This window comes from Rhynchophorus ferrugineus, unplaced genomic scaffold, assembly GCF_030347505.1.
Source record: "Rhynchophorus ferrugineus isolate W39M unplaced genomic scaffold, kcgeb_rfMv2 rfM9, whole genome shotgun sequence".
NCBI classification, from domain to species: domain Eukaryota; kingdom Metazoa; phylum Arthropoda; class Insecta; order Coleoptera; family Curculionidae; genus Rhynchophorus; species Rhynchophorus ferrugineus.
Window position 1 is genome coordinate 10066877 of NW_027472588.1, and position 21691 is coordinate 10088567.

At 32.5% G+C, this 21691-nt stretch overlaps 1 protein-coding gene across 2 annotated transcripts in view; it reads right to left on the reverse strand.

Moving 5' to 3' along the window:
• The window catches only part of kkv (hyaluronan synthase-like protein kkv), a 64323-nt gene that overhangs the window by 32876 nt on the left and 9756 nt on the right, over positions 1-21691 (reverse strand). For both annotated transcript variants that reach the window (XM_076413062.1, XM_076413061.1), the window contains exon 2: positions 17146-17245. In XM_076413062.1, coding sequence (XP_076269177.1) covers positions 17146-17243 — 98 coding nt within the window. In that variant the 5' untranslated portion in view covers positions 17244-17245. The remainder of the gene's footprint in view (positions 1-17145; positions 17246-21691) is intronic.

Sequence of the window (21691 nt, forward strand, 5' to 3'; positions counted from 1 at the left end):
GGATTCGCGGTGGCCCCTCCTATCGTGAAGGACGTTTGTTCGCCTTTTCGAAAACCGGTCCCGTGTATTTTTAGGACTCCCCAGATCGCGGTATCACATAAAATGTAATAATTCGTCTCGATAATACACCATAGAGGTGGACCAGTTCCGATTGTTGCGTTTGCCAACGGTCTCCGCGATTTTATGGAGACGCGACCGAACGGCAGAGCGACGGTCCGCTCTGCGTCTGATTAGTCGGTGCGTTGGTGGTCGGGGGACTGCGTTTAATCGCGAAAAAAGGAACTATAAAAAGGCGTGTCGGCTGGATACCTGATTTGCTTGAAAAAGAACAGAATACACACCTACGTCCGTAATGTGCGTCCCTGATACTAGCTAGACAACATTTTATACCATTACAAATAAGATTTGTCTTTTTTTATACTTTTCTCGTTTTACAGGGAGTGTACATTCTGTCATATAGTAAACTGGTATCGTGTCTTGTTAGTAGTAGCATTCAATTTCTTCTTATGATCATTTATGACTACTTTCAGATATAAAACTCAAATCATTTGTTATAATGACTTATTATCTATCAATATACAGGGGATGGATAAAATTGAATGAAGACTTGATATATAACCAATTTTTATTTATTAATAAGGCGATGAACAACCAAGTGTTTTTAAAACAGCTGCAATTCTTCGCGGAATAGAAACTTGTATCATTTTTCATTCTTATCTCAAAACATATGCCAACTGATTCAGTGATGTCGGAGATGGATGTAGACGATACGAGGATACGGTTCAATTATAACAGGTCAATTGAAAAGTCTCCGGCCTACCATAGTAAAACACATTTTTTTTGGCAAAATTAGATTTTTTTATTCAATATAATTTTTTTCAAGGGCGATACAATGATTATAGCGACCCTCCAACGTTTCGATACCATTTTGTAGTACGATTTGTAATTCGCTTCAAAATAGGACTCAGTTTCGGCGATCACCTCTTCATTCGACGAACATTTCTTACCAGCGAGCATTCTTTTGAGAACCGAGAATAGAAAATAGTCGCTGGGGGCCAGATCTGGAGAATACGGTGGATGAGGAAGCAATTTGAAGCCCATTCATGGATTTTTTCCATCGTTTTCACTGACTTGTGATACGGTGCATTGTCTTGGTGAAGCAGCACTTTCTTTTTCTGCAAATGTGACCGTTTTTCGGCGATTTCGTCCTTCAAACGGTCCAATAACACTATGTAATAGTCGCTGTTGATGGTCCTTTCTTTTTCAAGGTAATCAATGAAAATTATTCCATGCGCATCCCAAAATACAGACGCCATAATCTTGACAGCCGACTGTTGCGTTTTCCCACGCTTTGGAGCGGATTCATCGTGTGCAGTCCACTCGGATGACTGTTGATTGGACTTCGGAGTGAAATGGTGCTCCGAATCATCAACTCATTGTTGTTTTTGGTCAAAAGTCACCCACAGTCAGTCGCGCGGCAACCACTTTGCACAAAACTTTCTCATACACAAATATTCGTGAATGATATGATGTACACGTTCAGTTGATATCTTTGTGTGTCTGAGTGTCTGTTATTTCATTCAATTTCAATTTGCGGTCATTCAAAATCATTTTGTGTATTTTTAAATATTTTCGTCTGTAACAACCTCTTTTAGGCGTCCACTGCGTTCACCGTCTTCGATGTTCATTTTACCACGTCTAAACTTAGCATACCAATGCTTGATTTTCCTGGGGCAGTGTTCGGAAACTCGGCATCAAGTCAAGTTTTTGCTTCAACTGTATTTTTTCCCAGCAAAAAGCAATATTTTATCAACACGCGAAATTCCTTGCTTCACTCAAAATGCTATAATTCACAAACTAATGATCCCACAGCTGTCACATTACACTCATCTTTTGAGGGCTCAAAACTGAATCTTTTTGGCTATATACGATATATAGCCGCATTATCTTCTTGGAATATGGTGTTTGGCAGCAATATGCTATTCATTAAGAACATCACTGAAGATGGCAAAAAATTTATTCGCAGTAATTGGGTTAGTTATGTGAATGTAAGGACCGGTTGAGTTCCGATATTCCGAACGGTATGGTCGGCCAAATCATAACGAAACATCCTCGATGCTTGGCTGCAGGAATCAGGCAGTCCGGATCGTAATCTTATTTTGAAGTTCCATACATAAAAACGGCCGTTTGTAGGAAAAAATGTAAATGATGATTCATCGGACCATACCACATTCTTCCAAGCATCAGGTGATGAGGTTTTATGATCATTGTACCACTTCTTGACAATTTAGCGTTACTTTCCGTTATAAAGAGCTTCCAAATCGCAACTCTCCTGAGTTCAGCTATCACTTTTTCCATGGTATTTTAATTTTGTTGACTAATCCTTTTTCACGTTCGTCGATTTCTGGCAGTTAATTTTGTGTTTCGGTCACTATTCATCTTCGCCAATAATGTTTTACCATGTTTTGTGTATGTTCTCATTACCGTGGATACTGTGGTTCACAAATCTTTACATAATCATTCAAAGATCACATATTTCACCATTGTAGAATATAGCGTATGATACTCTGCAATATATTCTACAAGATTTGGCATGCAAACTGAGCAATACATATGCGTTTTATTATTTACACGGAAGCAGTGTTTGGAACATGGATAAAAATGTATTATATTGCATATTGTTCATATTATTTTGTTACCTCCCTGTATGTAAAGAGTTTTAAACTAAGAATTATTAATGGTCTGAACCGTTAATTAATTACGGTGTAAGCCATTTTGGTTCGACGTTTTTGCTTCAACACAATGATGTGAATTATTGTTTTTTATTAATTTTTTATTAAAATTTTGGTTATTCAGTTGCTTAAATAGAATTTGGAAGATAACAAAAGTAAATAAAGGAATATACTAGATATAAGATAGTAAATTTTCAATAAAGTATTAATCTATGCACTGATAAAGGTGTACTTTATATTCGAGGTATCATCGGAGACCGATCTCTCGGATGTAGTTGTGGTACACCTAAATCATGTAATATGCTCAAAATTTGAAGACAAATCATCTGTCATTTACAAACAGTTCTGTGACTCCAAACTTAACTGATGTCAGTTTCATTTCAACTCAATATTTTGTCTTCACTGAGTTTCCTTCATATCATGGATTTTTAACACAATAATATGAAATAAACTTTTCAATTTATTAATTTAGAATAGAACAAACCAATCTTGTGAGATGTTTTGCTTTTTTTACTGGAAACACGCAGTAAAGGTTTATAGAAATTGTTCAGTCTTTATGATAATGGATATTTATGATTAGAGAACGCGTCCTGGCTGATCCTTAGTTGTGAGAAAAAGATGGTGATCGAAGCCAGAAGAAGCTTTAGCAGCAGTTGCAAAGCCTACGTTGATATTAATGGTAATTACTGTAATGCTGATTGGCAAGTGATTGGTCAGATAAGAAAGTAAATGTTGATTATGTTTAGCCCAAACTTGGCTAGGCCACATTATTACCAAGAACTATAATAAGTAAAATTGATGGGTAGGAAAGGTGTTGTCTTCCAATACAATACATCTTTAGTGACTGGATAAAAATTTGATATTACATTCATTGTATAGCCAGGTCCTTATTTTGTTCGAGTATTATTATTTATCGGTCTTTGCTACCTTAGTGATGTAAAGCTTCCTTCAAAAGAGATTTGTGACAGACACTTGCTTCAGTTTTTCGCTCATAAATTTTCAGAAGTTCTACAATTGTGGTTTTATCACAAAGGTGGCAAAAAGATCATCGATCAAAATGGAACTATTATATTTTATATTTATATTAAAAGTAAAAATATTTCCCCCAAACTTTTGAGGAAAAATCTAGATTTTTGAAACCTTTATAATGAGCAATGAACAATAGCCTTATTTCAATGTTATTGATCTAGCTCCAAACAACGTTCATCTAAGAAAAAGACTGAGAATAGTTTTGGTATTACACAACCATTTTGGTGCTCATACTCTGACTTGCATTCACTGAAAACTTAATCATAAATTGGATATTCAATCAAGACATAAACATAAAAATATATACTTCATATAAAAAAATGACCAACATAATTGTTATTAACTATTTAAACCGTTACCAATTCTTCCACGAATTGGAGGAAGGCTCGCTATTGTCGTAGACTTTTTTTAGATGGTACTAAAGCAACAATGCAAGAATGATCTACAGGTTTGGGCCAAATTGAAATAAAAATATTTGAAACGAATCTATTATGGACCAAATTAATTTCCTATCCATTCGTTAGAGTCTTTATTTGCTTTCGATTCTTGATTATTGCGGATGTTGAAATTAATGTTGTCATAATTACATTGAATTCTTACGCTCATTTATTTTCGATAAATGGAATATCACGCTGTGGCGTAATTGAAATTACTTGTTATCTACTTGTGTATATCGAGTGAACCTTTTCGAATACCAGATTGTTTAAAGGTTAGCAATAACATGACATTATGGCATTTATCTATGCCCACATAAAATCTTGGTACCTAAATAACATACATAAAACAGCCTTGCTTTATTCGAACGAACAAATGTGAGAGAATTGTTCAGCCGCGGAAGCATCAGCAATGAAAATCATCAGTTAATCTTATCTTGGATCATTTGACCTCTTAAAATTGTTTTGTAATTTTAGTCTCTACAATTTAGTCAGTTGTTCCATTGAGTTAGTTTTCAAAATTGTCGGTTTTGGTTTAATCGATTTAAAAATAACAAGTTTGATATAAAGTTCAAAAGAACGCCGAAAACAATGAATTGGACGAAAGACAAATTTAAACTCTCAGAGAACTTTTGAAGAGTTTAACAATTGATGAATCAGTTGATTTCAGATGTTAAAATGTGAAGAATAAGATTCAAAAAGAAGGAAAATATTTACCATACGTTTCGATATAGTGGTTTCATTTTTTTTCCAGCCAAAAAAAAAAAACAAAGAAACTTTTTCGTGGCTCATTGTGACTAGCGATGATAAGTTAATCTACTACAATAATCTTAAGCGCAAAAAGTCTTAGGTTATTCCAACAGTGCGATTCACATCGACATCGAAGTTGGATATTCATGGCTATAAAATCTTACTGTGCATATTGTTGAATAAATAAAGTGTTATTAAAAGTATTATGAGCTATTGAAACCGAATAAACTGTTGATATTTTTGTCTATCACCGTTAATTATGTAAATTTGAATGATATGACTAATATATTGTTTCAAAAATGACCAGTAATAGACGTAAAGTCACCTCTCACTGTTGCAACTCGGATGGAAAGTTGGGCTGCACCCAGCGTACTCACCAGACCTAGTCTTTTGTGATTACTACTTCTATGCCTATTTATACACATGGTTTAGAAATGTAGAAAAATATAGGTACTGATTAATATATATTGTACAAATATTTCTTAATAAATGCTTTGTTAAAGTGAAGAAAAGCTGAGAATATATGAAAGCACTTAATATAAATTTATCAACTTAGCAATGCGCATCTTTTAGATATTATCGGCCTACTGCAGCAGGAACTTTTTGCATCGAGTCTTTTACCTGTGTGGTCCTGGGCTCTTACCTTGTCAATTTAGTTCATTAATGACTTTTTCTGATTTTCATCTCTTTTATGGGTGTTTTTTTGCTATTTGGTTCACATTCAGGTACCATGTTAGTTATATTCTCTTGATGACATTATACATTCTAGTTTTTTTCCTATAATATATCCTATATTTTTATATTATTTCGTCAGTATATATCCTTTATAAAATTCTGTCGATAATATAAATCTATATTCTGTTTTTTAACTTTCTACCTTGGTAGAATTGAAGACTGGGTTATTGTTTTTATATGAAACGATATTTATATCTAAAATAAGAAATTTTCAGCTTAACTGTTCAGTTTTTGTAATAGTAGCAAACAATTAGCTAGTAGTTTTCAAAAAATTAATTTGTGTTTTTGTTTGCACGGAGAAATATTTCTATACTTTATTAATTATTCTCCATTTCTGTTTAACTATTTGTGTTTCATGAAGAATATTTTGCAGTAGAAAGTAAAGTTGAATATTGAAAATAATCTAGGAAATTCATTTCAGAATCTAAGTTCAAGCTTGAGCCAATTTAACGATTGATTTGACAATACTTTATGAAGAACTGACTATTATTGACTACTCTATTTAAATATTGACAAATTAGGTACAGTTAATATCACACACGTCCAAATTTTTGTTTCATTTTCGGTCTTATTAGCTCTATTTGGTGTGCTGATGTTTGTGTTTTATACGTTATCTTGGACATCATGAAGGCGACTAAGTATTAAACAATTAATCACCACGAATTTGTTTAGTGCCATATATTTAAACCATTCTTTTCGTCAAGTTTCAGAACAATTTTCAATGAACTAAGCTCTGCATTGTTCAGAAAGTGATAAAATGGAATTTGTATTTTCAAGGCTTTTGACTGAATAATGAATGATGCTACTTTTGTATTCAGAATGCCCTACAGAGTGTTGCCTTATAAACCCGCTTTAGTATTGCTTCAACGAATGAATTGTATTAAAGGTATGCGACTTTAAAGCCTAATATATAAAGAAAAACCTAAATAATAAATGGTTATAAAAAGTTCTCAATCAAACTAGTTTTGATAAAAAATGTCTGTCTTGAAAATAAAGATGCATGGTTTTCTAAAATAGTATAGAAATATTGATGAAATGTTCTTTTGATTGCCTTATTGAGCTCGACGAAGCTCTATTGATAAGCATGTTGGTATTTGTACACAAAATGCTTTTTCATTATCTAGATTGATTGATTTTCGGTTTAGTAGTAGTTTAAAAAACATTTTGTAACTGTTATTGTATAACAATGGTCAAGGACCGAGAGTTTCTGTTTTGTATTTCAAATAGTTGAATATCGCGTACAAATCGTGATTTTAATCGTGCTTACTCGCCCTGTATATCGTGCTTGTCGCACAGAGTTACATGACCAAGTGCTTATTGCAGTATCAGGCGGTGGCTGTAACAATAAATTCGAATTTCAGCTTGCCGAAGTCCTTGAATTACAAAATAAGTAATGGGCATGGCTTTGCCGAAGTGGACTTATTTCGTTTTTTAGGCTTGGCCGCCGCTTTTTTCGACTTCCTACGTCGTTATTTATCCATGACAACCGAATATGATAATTTCTCGGTATCTTGCCGATAACATGTCATTATTATTCATTATTTGCATGGAGTATATTAATTTTATCAAAAATAAACAATAAAATCTATATCCATTTTTAATTTAGTTTTTAAGTTGTTTAACTTTTACCACGTATTGTTCACGTAATAAAATGTAACATAATTAGTTATTAAATAACTGTTGATGACAAAAATCACCACGAAAACTCTTTGTCTTTTTTCTTTTTGAAGACTTTCTATCTTGAAGAATAAAATGAAATTCTTATAGACTATAAATAGTGGTAAGAACAGAAACAAAAAAGAAAACATTCAATAAGGCAACAAAAGAACTGAAAGAGCTATTTAATAGTGAACAAAACCAAGGAATACAAGAATACAACAATATACAAGATGCATCGGAATATACTCTCCGGAAGATAAAAAGAAAGATAAAAAGGCCCCAAGAACAAAATCGATCCATTAAGCGTAGTGATATGAATGACAGAGAAAAAGTGGATGTTTTTCTAAACATCTAAAAATTATTTTTAATCTATTATCGTACGAAATAACTGTAAATGAGGAAAGTAACTTAATTGAATCTTTTAACAGTATTAACGCCAATTAATGCCAAAAAATATCATTGATTTGATCTAATAACTGAAAGAGTTTTCCAAGAGCTGTCAAAAAGAGCTACAAATTAATAAATTTTATTTTTAATACCATCTTGCCTCTAAATTAAATCCTTAGCACTTGGAAATCGAATAACCGAAATTATTATGATTCCCAAATCAGAGAAAAAGTCAGAAGACGTTTCCTCTTATTGTCTTATAAGTCTGTTACCTGTGATATCAAAGGTTTTCGAGAAATTATACATCAAGAGGCTCAAAGTAATAAATATATATTATTCCAGAATATCAATTTAGTTTTCGTAACAAATACGGAACAACAGAGCAAGTTCACAGATTGATCAATCAAATAAATAGAAACTTAAATGAAAAAAAATATTGCTCGGCTCCATTCCTCGATATATCTCAAGCTTTTGATTAAGGTGTAGAACACTGGACTTCAAGTTAAACCGTCTTCTATCAATCCGCATTTTCAACCTCCTCCTTTCAAGTCTTATCTCACAGAAAAACATTTGATGCCCCATATTATACCAGCAACAACTCGACGGACGGTTCCAAATCCAGAAAGCAATCCAGAAAGGTTCACTAGAAAGAAGAAAGTCTCTTCTAGCAGACTTCCCATCTTCATCAAATGTTTCTTTTACAAGATGTTAATTCGTTCCATACTCCTCTACGGATCTAATGTCTACTTCAAGTTTGTTACACCCAACCAGGTGAAATGGCTTCGAGTTTTCCAGAATAAGCCCCGCAGTAGAATCTTAAATGCTCCATGGTTTGTCAGAATTAGCGAGCGCGAGCTGGTCGACATGCATCGTATAAAGTACTCTAAAAGAGTGCCAGTGCACCGGAATGCACTCGTCAAACAATTAAATTTGCGCGATGTCAGTGAAGTGCGTAGGTTAAAACACACATTATTTAATGGACACATAAAGTAGTTTTTAGGAAGGTTTATATGTATAATACATGCATAATATACTAAGGCAACATTGCTAATTTTAGAGGTTTCTAACGTGATGTCGTAAATTAACCTATTTTTTTAGGCTTATTTAGCAATTAGCAAAAACGCTGCCTAACCCTACGAGTTAGATCAAATTAATGTACTACAGTATTGTACACCATAAAAAGGTCTACAAAAAAGTCCGCGATGGTATATATTTATCTTTTAGGGATAACCCACATTAACCATTTTTATTGTTTACTTTTTACGTGAGAAAATGGCTTATTTACGAATCTATTTTAAGCAATACGGCATTAATCCTTATCGAATTAAGTACCTTAAATACAGTGTGCAATTAATATAGATCAATATGGTTCCTTACAGCATGTAAATTAAACAAATATTTTCGGAGATATTACAAATTTAAAATTTGCGTTTAAAAATGTGTAATGTAATAAAAATTGTATGAATTTAGATATTCCAAAGATAGCAGGAAATCTTCATAGTAAGTATAGGGGAAGAGGAATTGTTTTACTCCAAATTTAATGCGTGCAGGCCAAGGGTAGTAATAAATGAACCAAAAATACTGGATCGATTTTAATCATGTTTTCATTGAGTGACATAGGCATATATATTTTATGCCCGTGCAAAGTCGGAGCGGGCCGCTATGTTTTTATATACAACGTTCATATTTTTTCTGTAGTGTTTTTAATTTAGTATCAGCATTGCACCCGTGCGAAGCCGGGGCGGGTCGCTAGTTAATATAAATCTCTAAATAATACTTATTGCCCATTGGGCAGATTATGGAATGTTAAGAGAATAATAATAATACAAAAACAGTGGCGAATTTATCAGCAGGCTGGAGCTTCGAGGGGCAAGTTTTACGGGACATCAACCAAAAAAAAATTTTTCTTACAGAAATAAAACAAAAATAGTTAAATTAATTTAGTTAATTTTTTACTGCTTGACGAAGTGTCATGTTTCTAAATGTTATTTATGTGTATCTAAGAAAAGCTAAAAGCCTTAGCTCTTTTGTGCATAGAGTCAGAACTAATGAACGTGATTTTATACGATATAATTGATGATTTTGCGAATTTAAAGTCTCACAAAAATGTAATGTAAAACTAAAAACATAACTTAATTGAGTTCATTGTCATCATCAACTACATATTATTCATATTGTTTTTAAATTGTAAGTGGAATAAAAAATATTTAACAACATTTACCAAATGGATATTATGTTGTATAAGCTGTCTTGTTTGAGTAGTTTTCAAGCCATTTTATAAGTAGTATATGATTGAGCTTTTCTTAGCACAGAAATACATGAAAAGTGCTGGGTTGGAAAACATTGTTTATATCGGAATGCCAATAAATAAAAACCACTAATAAGATTATTTAGAAAAGCATTGTTTTCTTATAAAAATAGATGATCAGGATAAGCCATAGATTGTACGTAACATATATATTGCAGAGAATTTATTCAATAAAAATTCCTAAAAAATGCCTAAGCTAAAACTGTATAACAGAAAGGCCCATAAACTTCGTTCAAGTTTAGTTCGTCTTGCTGAGGCTAACTGTTACTAATCAGACTAACTGAGCCAAAATTAAATGCTTTTTTTCCAGACATTGAGCTGTCAAAATTAATTTAATTTATATGATTATTTTTACTCTAGAAATGCTTTATGCCAATCGAACAAATCATATTTCACAAGCATAAAAATCACAAGCATAATTTTTTTGTTTTTTACCTAAATAAAATTTACTGAAATTGGCGCTTATCAACAGAAATTTTTAGTGAATGAATTACTAAAGGAACAATGTATTATTAAGTATTCTATTATGTTATGAACCAAAACCAGATATGGTTATATTAGGCATTATAATTTTCTAATGCATTGTTACTTTCACAAATGTTGTTAAACGGTGTGTAACCTATTTCATAAAAATTATAAATTCGATGCTAAAACTGTATAACAGAAGAGTCCACAAACTTTAGTTTAGTTTCAAGTTTAGTTGGTCCCGATGCTGAGGCTAAATGTTACTAATCACACTGACTGAGTCAAAATTATATGATTGTATTCCAGATCCAGCGTTATCAAAACTAATTTAATTTATATGATTATTTTTACTCTACAAATTCTTTATATCAACCGAACAAATCATATTTCATACGATCTATTAACTTGAATGCGTGGCGACAATTTCATTGGCAAAATATCATTTAAGGTTTGGTTTTTCAAGGATATCCTTTCATTTTAATTTATATAATGACTTTCCAAACTAAACAATAAAACTATTGTGTACTGGTTTGATATTTTTGCTGTCGAATATATTAGTTATGCTATGATTGAATAAAAATAAACATTTCAGGTTATAGTGTCTTTATTATTGTTAATTATATTTGGTTTCTATATTTTTCATTCATTATATTGTATGTCACAATTACAGTGCTGTGAAAAAATATAAAATAATATAATATATATTCAAATATCAAGTATTATGATCTGAGCTGTGACCATTTATAAATTTTGTTATTTTTTTGATTGCAGTGATACCGCAAGTTAATAATTACCCCGTAAACGATGGTTAAAGTAGCTTTTCTGAGTAGAACATATTCAGCAGTTCAGGATATTCTAAAAAATTTAATTGAAATAAAATTACAACTAAAATACTTAAGAAAAAATCTTCTTGAATGTGAAAAATAAATCTATGGTTTCGAAGATCGGTACTTCCTGGATCTGCTCTTGTTCTTGTACTATTTTCCTTGCTCTTTCAATATCCTGTATTTATTTTAATAAGGAATGTTTTCTTTGTAACATTTACTTAATACAAATTAAACAATTCATAAATATGCCGGTTTGGTGGCGCAGTGGTAAAAGCGACAGAACGGCCCTCCTGCTGTTGCGATAGGCGTGGGTTCGAATCCTGTTGGGACATGGTCGTAAATTTGTGTTTGTGATAGTCCTGGCAACAGTGTAAAATCCGACAAGGAAAATGATCCCAGTCACGCCAGTAACCAGGCTGTGTAAGGCCAGATGTCCAGTCTGTAGGTCCAACTGTAGGTCCAGTCCAGATAAATTTTATTGTTTTATTTATCCTTTATTTTGAATACGATAAAAAAGGAAACGAAAACACCTTTTTCATTTAAAAGTTTGCCACGCCAGTAACCAGGCTGTGTAAGACCAGATGTCTTCTGGGATGAGTCCTAAAGTTGATCACTGGCTAGTCGGTAGGCTTAATGCCTATGGTTCTGAGCCTACCTTAAACTGTAAGTCCAGTCCAGATAAATTGTATTGTTCTAATTATCCTTTATTTTGAATATGATGAAAAAGAAAACGAAAACACCTTTTTCATTTAAAAGTTTGCCACGCCAGTAACCAGGCTGTGTAAGACCAGATGTCTTCTGGGATAAGTCCTAAAGTTGATCACTGGCTAGTCGGTAGGCTTAATGCCGAGGACTATGGTTCTGAGCCTACCTTAAACTGTAAGTCCAGTCCAGATAAATTGTATTGTTCTAATTATCCTTTATTTTGAATATGATGAAAAAGAAAACGAAAACACCTTTTTCATTTAAAAGTTTGCCACGCCAGTAACCAGGCTGTGTAAGACCAGATGTCTTCTGGGATGAGTCCTAAAGTTGATCACTGGCTAGTCGGTAGGCTTAACGCCGAGGACTATGGTTCTGAGCCTACCTTAAACTGTAAGTCCAGTCCAGATAAATTGTATTGTTCTAATTATCCTTTATTTTGAATATGATGAAAAAGAAAACGAAAACACCTTTTTCATTTAAAAGTTTGCCACGCCAGTAACCAGGCTGTGTAAGACCAGATGTCTTCTGGGATAAGTCCTAAAGTTGATCACTGGCTAGTCGGTAGGCTTAATGCCGAGTACTATGGTTCTGAGCCTACCTCAAACTGTAGGTCCAGTCCACATAAATTGTATTGTTCTATTTATCCTTCATTTTAAATACGGTGAAAAAGAAAACGAAAACACCTTTTTCATTTAAAAGTTTGCCAGTTGAGAAAAAAGTTGTAATAGATCATCCTAGACTAGAAATATCTATATTTATATTTAACAAATATTTCGAATTAACTTATACATTATGAATTAATGCGATTGTATATTGTATATCTTGTTAAACTAGCTTTGAATAGTTAATAAAATTCGTAAATTAATGAAAAAAATGGTTACCTAATAACACCATAATTTATGCAGATGAAATAATATATTCGGTTAGCTAACAACAGTAAGATTGTGACTTAAAAATAAACCCATATAAAAGGACGAATAAAGATAATCGGCAGGTTATATTATAAATCACAAGTATCGGTTTTTTTATTTTGAATTTTAGTCTGCTTCGGTATGTTTTGACCATTACATATTGGAATTAATGCGAAACGTTTTTGATAAATCAAACAGTTTTTTTTAATAGTTTTGAGCAATTTAATATTAATTTTTATTGCGTCTGTATGGTCTTGAACTATACTCAAAATATAATTCTTTTTGTTTTTTATTGAAATAAAATTTATTGAAATTGGCGCTTATCAACAGAAATTTCTGGGAAATGGAAAGGAACAATGAATTATTAATTGTTCTACTATATTATCTTCAGAAACAAAACCAGATTTCCTTATATTACGCATTATAATTTTCTAATGCATTTTTACTTTCACAAATTTTGTTAAACGGTATGTAAATATCTAGTTAGCCTTGGTGGTTGTTGCTGAGTATGTATTTAAAATCCATTAGATAAAAAAATATAACGATACGCCGGTAGCTAACCTGAAATATGAAGAAACTGGGTGGTGACCATATGATAGGCCGACCTTTGCGGTTGGTATCCTCAGGTTAGCAAGGTGATGTTAAAATATTCGTCAGGTTTTGCATATGCCATGATTTTGCATACCACCATATTTTGCATTTATTTGTTTTATGTTAAGTTTAGTTATTTTTTTATATATATTTTAAAGTCTCCTTTTACCAACTATGGGTTTATCTGGACTGGACCTAAAGTTTAACGTGGACTCAGAACCACGGTCCTCAGCATTAAGCCTACCGACTGGCGAGTGACCAACTTTAGAAATCATCCCAGAAGACAGTCGGTTTTATCCAGCCTGGTTACTGGCGTGACTGCGATCATTTTCCTTGTCGGATTTTACGCTCTTGCCTAGAACATTCACAAATTTTAAACAATCACAAACATAAATTTACGACCATGTCCTAGCGGGATTCGAAACCGCGGCTATCGAAACAGTAGGAGGACCGTCCCATCGCCTTTACCACTGCGCCACCAAGCTGGCTAAGTTTAGTTATGTTTTGAAATAAGATAATTCTATATAAAAGGTATGATATTTCAGAAAATATGACTTATAATGAGTGAATGACTATGAATCATGAAATATAAGTATATAACAAGTAGTGAAAAGTGCCGCTACCATTTTAACCATTATGTTGTGGAGTCCCCATTTTATTATAGACAAATATACGACACAAGAATGAGCAGAAATAGTGACTATATTTATTGAAAATTATCGTTCCTTCATTAGTACTCAGCGAAAATTGCGTCAAAAATATCCTCATATTTGACTGCTACACAAAACCACAATTTATCTTTTATATGCCAATTTTCGACAGTACGGTACGACAGCAGACATACCTCCTTGTGGAAGACAACGGACGTCTTGTAACACTGAAAATGTGGCTCTGGTGCTCTATAGTATTGCAGAGTCTCCAGAAACATCAATTCGGAGATGTAGTTCCCAGTTACACTTTTCTGCACGTAGTTTAAGGCGAATTCTGAAAACTAATTTGTTAATATTCTCGTACAAAATCCAGTTAGTCCAAAAATGGCTACTGAGAGATCCTGACCAACGAGTTGAGTACAGTAATACAATCCTAAGGCTGTCTGGTAAGATTGAAGATTTTCCGTCTAAATTGATAATGAGCGATGAAGCCCATTTTCTTGTCAATGGCCACATCAATAAACAGAACAGTCAGTTTTGGGGAACACATAATCCTCAATTAATTCATGAAACATCATTGTATCCACTAAAAGCAACTGTATGGTGTGGTATTCATGCTGGAAACATCATTGGTCCCTATTTTTTCGAAAATGACCAAAGTGTTGCAGTTATTGTTATTGCTAAACGGTACCAAAAGATAATTCAATTATTCAGTGACGTTTTTCCAAGGAGACTAATTTCGCAAAGTGGCGATTTAGCATGGCTAGCCGAATCTCCAGATTTAACAGCACCAGACTTTTTCTTATTCTTATTCTTTTTCTTTACGAAATTGAAGAAATTCACCCTCAGATGTTGCAGGATGTCATGAAAAATGCCTTAAAAAGAGCCGAAAGGTGCCGATCATTTAGCCCATATAATTTTTCAGTCATAACGGAAAAAAGAATGTAATAACCAGATGAACTTTTTATGAAAACCAAACTTACTTATCTTTTCTTTGAGCAAAGTTATAGGTAATCAAAATGGTAGCGGGACTTTTGCCGTTGTACGTTGTACAAAGTGTATTTAACTAATATTAAAACTGCATTATAAATTTAAACTGAAATAAAGTCATATTTTTAAACATATTATCGAGTAAAATATCTTAAACATCTGATATGTTAAATTTCGGTTTAAGATGCTATTATACCAAGCGGCCTTTTTGTTTAAGACGTTTACCGGGCTATTTGTTATTCAAGATCAAAATCGTACCGAGAAAGACGAATTATCTTAATATATACATAAGTGCTTGTATTTTTTGGTATTATTATGACGGAAGAATACAAAGAAATGTTTTTACAGTCTTGTAGTGTTTCGTAATATCAGGATATATAGTTTTTTAATCTGCAAGGTAAAATGATCAAATGAGTTTAATCAGATCACACATATGTTCACTTTAATTGACTCTCAAATGAGAGTCACTGCCATTGTCATTCCTGTAACTATTATTATAATGTTAAGAAAGAAATAAGAAATGTATGCATAAAAGATAATAGTTGAGAATTGGAAATATGTGTTCTTAAAAAGGTATTAATATATTTAGTATATAAAAGTTTGGGGAAAAAGTAAATGAGATTTTTCCTAATTGATAGTTTTAAATTTGCATCTCTGATAATACGTTTTCTAAATATAATTGTACAAAATTTGATAATATAAAGGAAGCATCTTTCTTTTACTTAGCCTAAAAATGTTAAATGTTATATTGTTTTTAGTCACGTCGACCTCTTGGATGTTTTAGTGACTGGATATACAGCTTAACGTGGGTTCCGAATCACGATCCTCGGCATTAAGCCTTCCGACTGGCGAGTGACCAACTCAGAAATCACTCCAGAAGACATGGCATGACTGGGATCATATGTTCTTTGTCGGATTTTACACTCTTGCCTAGAACAATGACAAACATACATTTACGACCATGCCCCAGGAGGATTTGAACCCGCGACTATTGCAACAGTAGGAGGACCGTCCTATCGCCTTTATTATTGCGCCACCAAGCCGACATACTCAGCCTTAAGTTATTGCGCTTTGAAAATGTATATGTAGGAGAAAATTTTCCTCGAATTCTGTTTTTTTGTACTTGTTTGGAAAAAAGTAGTGCATCGAATATAGTTGAAATGATGAGGAGTTTGCTCGATTTTATCTCGAACATTTACATGCTAAAGATCAAAAACAAATTCTTAAATATCTCATGCTGAAAATTGTCTATGTAGTTTACCCGAATAATGTTTTCACAATTACATTCAAGTTGAAGAAATATAGTGTCTTCAAGATGAAGAATAACGAGACAAATTATGAAAATGGAATAATTTTAAAGTAAAATAAAATGTTTTGTAACCGGCTTGGTTGGCTCAGTAGTAAAGAATCCTGCTGGGACTGGGGCGTGGTCATAAATTTATGTCTGTGATTGTTTAACATTTGTGATTCTCCTTAGGCAAGAGTACAAGGTCCGATAAGGAAAATGATCCCAGTCACGCCAGTAACCAGGCTGAGTAAGACCGGATGTCTTCTGGGATGATTTCTAAGTTGGTCATTCGCCAGTCGGTAGGCTTAATGCCGAGGACCGTAGATTGGAGCCCACGTTAAACTGTAGGTCCAGTCCAGATAAATCCTCGTTGGTAAAAGGGAAGTTTAAAATATACAAAAAAAAGGTTTTGTTTTTTAAATTCTTTTACATTTTAAAATTAATCTTCAATTCATTGTTATTGTCATTATTAAAAGGTTATTTAACTTATTTTAGAAAAAAAATTGTTAATGGGGACTACTCAAATAATATTTTCGCAATTATATTAAAGTTGAAGACATTTATTAGCCTCTCGAAAAAGAACAACGAGTGTATGAGTTAGTACACGTTTTGTATATTTTTGAACATTAAAAAAATAATATTGATGGGATTAAATCAATATCTTTATTTATTAACATGACTTACCTTCCACCGTAAATATTCTCGGTGAGGGGGGCGCTCTCATCGTCCGAAAAATTGTCATCGCTGTAACTGTTGTCGTTCCGAATTCCATTCGATGTCATCTCTGAAAGAAGAATGAAATTTAATCGGGTATTCCATGACGGAGCGGCAAGCAAAAAAAAAACGAAGACCGCGGGCGATGTAATCAGAAAAAAAAGTAATTTACTAAGTGCCGTTATGACGAAGGCTGACTGAAAGCAAGAGTGGCCTCACTGAAAATGAAATTATTTACGAACATGAGTGAACTCGTGCGAGGCTAATTTTTGGGGCGTTAAACTCACTTTCCATCGGTGCGATCAGAAGGAAAAAATTACGGCAAATCCGAAGATGATTTAAACGGTTTGCTGCGTGTTTTTTTTTCATCTGGTCGCAAGTCAACGAACTTCCCCGCGCCGGAAAAATGAGAAAAAAGTTATTAAATCGTATGAATTCTGAGACGATATCTATCTAACGGGTAACGGTACATTTTTGTTGTTTCATTACCGTAGTTCTTTTATTCGAATAATAATGAGATACTGTTTTGTTGATGCCTTGAAGAAGTTTCCAAACACAGTCAAGAATCATTTTGAGGTTTAAATTCATTTATATCAGTTAATTTACTTTTTTTTAATCAGTCTTCTTGGTTATATATTCTTTGGAGTCTTGCAGAAGTGTATCCAGAATTTTGGTTTGACTGTTGAAGTTTTTAGTTGCTTTTAGCATGGATCTCAGTTAGCTTAGATCTCAACTATTGCCTACCATGGGCTTTTAACTACGCAATTCGGCATTAAGTCTACTGACTCTTGAGTGACCATTCCAGAAAATGTCCGGTCTTGACCAGCCTATTTACCGGCGTGTTTACTGAGTTGCTTTTTCCTGTCGGGTTTTACTTTAACTATTGGATATAATATTCAAGAAGCTAACGTAATATATTAAGGTGTTTGTGAATATATATAAGTATAAGTTTACATTTTTTATACTGTAATATTTATTTATGTCAAATAGTTGAAAAAATGGTGGTATGGTAGCTCAAGGCAACTTTTGTACCACTTAGTAGTGGATGGAAGTGTGTTATTTTTATTATCTACTGGTTTTTTCTCTATGTAAAGATTCCTTCCATTTTTTTCTGTGTCTGTTCAACGTTCTTACTTCGGCTGGGGTTTCTTCTTTCTTCTGAAGTATTTTTTAGATATATTTTATCCCATTATATCCCAGGCTCTCTTGGGTCCTCTCCTTGCTTCTCATATTTTTACCCGTCTTGCATTCTCCATACGTTTTTAGTGTTCTCACTAACCGAGTTGTTTCTTTTGTACGTTTTGAATACTGGGGTCTTTTCTTATTTTTTTACTTCTCATCCTGTCTATCTTTTTTACACCCCTTTTTTAACTCTCCATTTCTTCTGTTTGTATCTTAATTATATCTCTCTTTGATAATACCCACGTCTCACAACCGAATCTTAAGGTTTTTATGAATAAATTTACTATTTATAGCGAAGTACATATTCATGGTTTTTCCAATTCTAGCTTCACTTCCATTACTTTCGATTTTTGTATCCAGATATTCAAATGCATTTATTTGTTCTATTTTTACACTCTCAAGTTAGAAATGTATTACTTCTGGCTCTTCAACCACCGTACTATTTGTTTTGCTCTTATGTATTATAATTCTATATTCTCTTAATAACACATTCCATCTGTTTAAAGTTTAAAGTTTTTTGTAAGTATTCTGGCATAACACTTATTATTATTCAATTCACTTATTATCAACATCAAGCTTCCACCGATATTTCTATTTTTTTATATTTTTATGTATTATGTGTTTGTAAAGATATGCCCGTTAGATGTCGCTTTATATGATTTTCCATCTGATTTCTTCCGCCAGTTCGCGAATATGTGAGATTGAAGGCAACGTGTGATGGTATTGCAGAAAAAAAAATTGCTAGCTTATGTATTAAATACCCTCAAATGTTTGCTGTAAACGTCACATATTTAGTTGATTGTTTATTCAACTAGTTTATTGTTGTGAAATTTAGATAACTTATCTTGTTATATAGTTATAGCTGAAAAATACCCTTTTTATTGAGTATTCTCCAGTTTTTAGATATACGAAAAGCCAAAAATTAATGGATACTAAATAGTCAAAGAATTCCTACATCAAATTACTGATTGTAACCATATTTTTTGTGCTGCGTGGGCATATAATGAAGGAATAGCATATAATGATAGATATTTTTTTCTGCAAAATGGGCCTTTTTTCGCGAATATTTGCATCAAGTTAATCGAAACAGTTCTTGAACAATTTTTGTTTAATTTCTAGATAGTACCTATATCCACTTTGTAGCCGATGAATTGGTTCCATTTACATCTTAACATCTCATTTTGATTTAGGATTATGGCGGTAAATTTCTAAGACTCATTTATAGTTATGAAATGACACAGAATATATATTTTAATATTCTAATTCTTGTACTAAATTAACTTAAAATACATCTCACTGTTCCTTGAGCTACTGTGTGTGTGGTAGACCTCTCATTTTATCGACTATCTCAAAAAAGCCATAAACTGTATTTCTATTGTTGTGCAGCATTTTTTCTATAGCATTTCTATAGCAATTTTCTTTTGTAAGGAATTGTTAAAATTGAGTTTACTGGCTTGTAAATAGAAACTGAGTGCGAGTGAACGAACAGATGGTCCGCGATCTTATTCAACATATTTATCGGTAATATTTTTGTCTTTTTTCTGTGTTTTTTTAAACCGTATTGTGCCACTAATCGGTAATCTAGTTCTTCGGTTGACTGAAATGCCTTATTTTGAGAAAAGAGAAATTAAATACCTCTAGTAGAAAGTTATTTCGGAATTTTTTGCAAGTACACATTAAGTCTAACTTTACCAGTAATTGTTTCGGAATAAATTAGTCTTCTTTCTATTGATGATTGTATAGTCATCATGTGTTGATTGATGACCATGATTTTTAATGACTCATAATTTGACATTCTCGGAGCAAAAATATGTAGCTGACATTTTTGTCTTAATTTTCAATATGAAACTTGATGATTGGCCTAATACTATATTAATCATCATTGTATACTACTGCGATCAAGAAATAATAAGACAAGTAAATTTTTTTTGTCTTAAATTCAAAAATTGAGTTGTTGTATCTCATTATGTCCGAGCAGGATTACTTGGAATGGGAGGTAATCATTTTAGAGGCTAAATAACAGATATGTAAAAGAATTACTATTTTAGATTACAAAGAACGTTTATAAAATAAACTATTGTCATTATTTTTTAAATTCTAAATTGTGGTCACGAAAATAGTGAAAGTACCGACTTTTACTTTATTTAAGAAAATTGTACTTATGTCATATTTTCTCTCTCTAAAATACGGAAGTTTTTGTCGTATAGGAATTTGCAACGATTCGATTTGTAATAACAAGGTAATAGTTGCTAAACTAGTAAGCCATTTCTCCATTTACTTATTGCCAAATGTAATTACTGAACGGTTACAATATTGCTATAACGTATTTTATTAACATAATTTAAACAATCTATAAAATATTATATTTTATATGGGTATATTAAATACTAACAGTTTAATTTAAAACATATTGGTATTTGATTTATCCGGACGGGCAAATCAAATTCAAGCTTGTTAGCTTTTACATTGAACTTTTTTTGCTGAACGTTGATTAATCTATTAATAACAATAAGGAACAAAGGAGTATAAGAACGTGACTGGTCTGGTTCTGTTGCCTTTGATCTTTCGAAGAAACCACGTATGAATATCGGGTACCGCCTTGATAGTTTTATACTTAATATGAAACATAATTTATGAGCAAGTACCCTAAAGAGTGAACAAATAAATGAATCAAGTTGACAGTATTTATATCTGATTGGGAGTATATCAATAATATAAAAAAGATAGTAGGTGAAAAGAAGAAATAGTAATGTTAACCTTAAATCATAATTACAACTAAGCTTATGTCTTGCTGAATGATCACTATAGGGCTCAATGTATGAAAGCAACAAAGACACACGTTTTCTTTTTCTTTGACCCTAGGTTTTTGAACATATTACTGGACAGATTTTGTAAACATAACATAACGTAAAAATAACATATATTGTTTCAGATTCTTTACCTTCATCAACTAAAAAGAAAAATATGGTAACAATTTCAACATCTACGTCAGAATAAAAAAAAGAGGATTAAATGTAAATATAATAGTTCTTTTTAAGGAAGTAAATTGAGAATTTTCCTGGTCATATTAAAAATTATAATATGTATTTCTCCAGAGATTATTTCAAAGCAGTTGAATCTGTGCCTTTAACTTTAGACAGGAAGACAGGATCCAGGCATCACAATACGAAAAACCAAGCAGTAAGCAACACTATTTAACTAAAATTTCTAAATGTATTTAATAGATTGTGCGGAGCATTGTCAAATTTTGATGGACTAGAAAAGTTAATAGAATTTCGGATGAAAAAAAATTGCAACGATAATGTGCATCCTTTCCAGAAATATATAATAACTA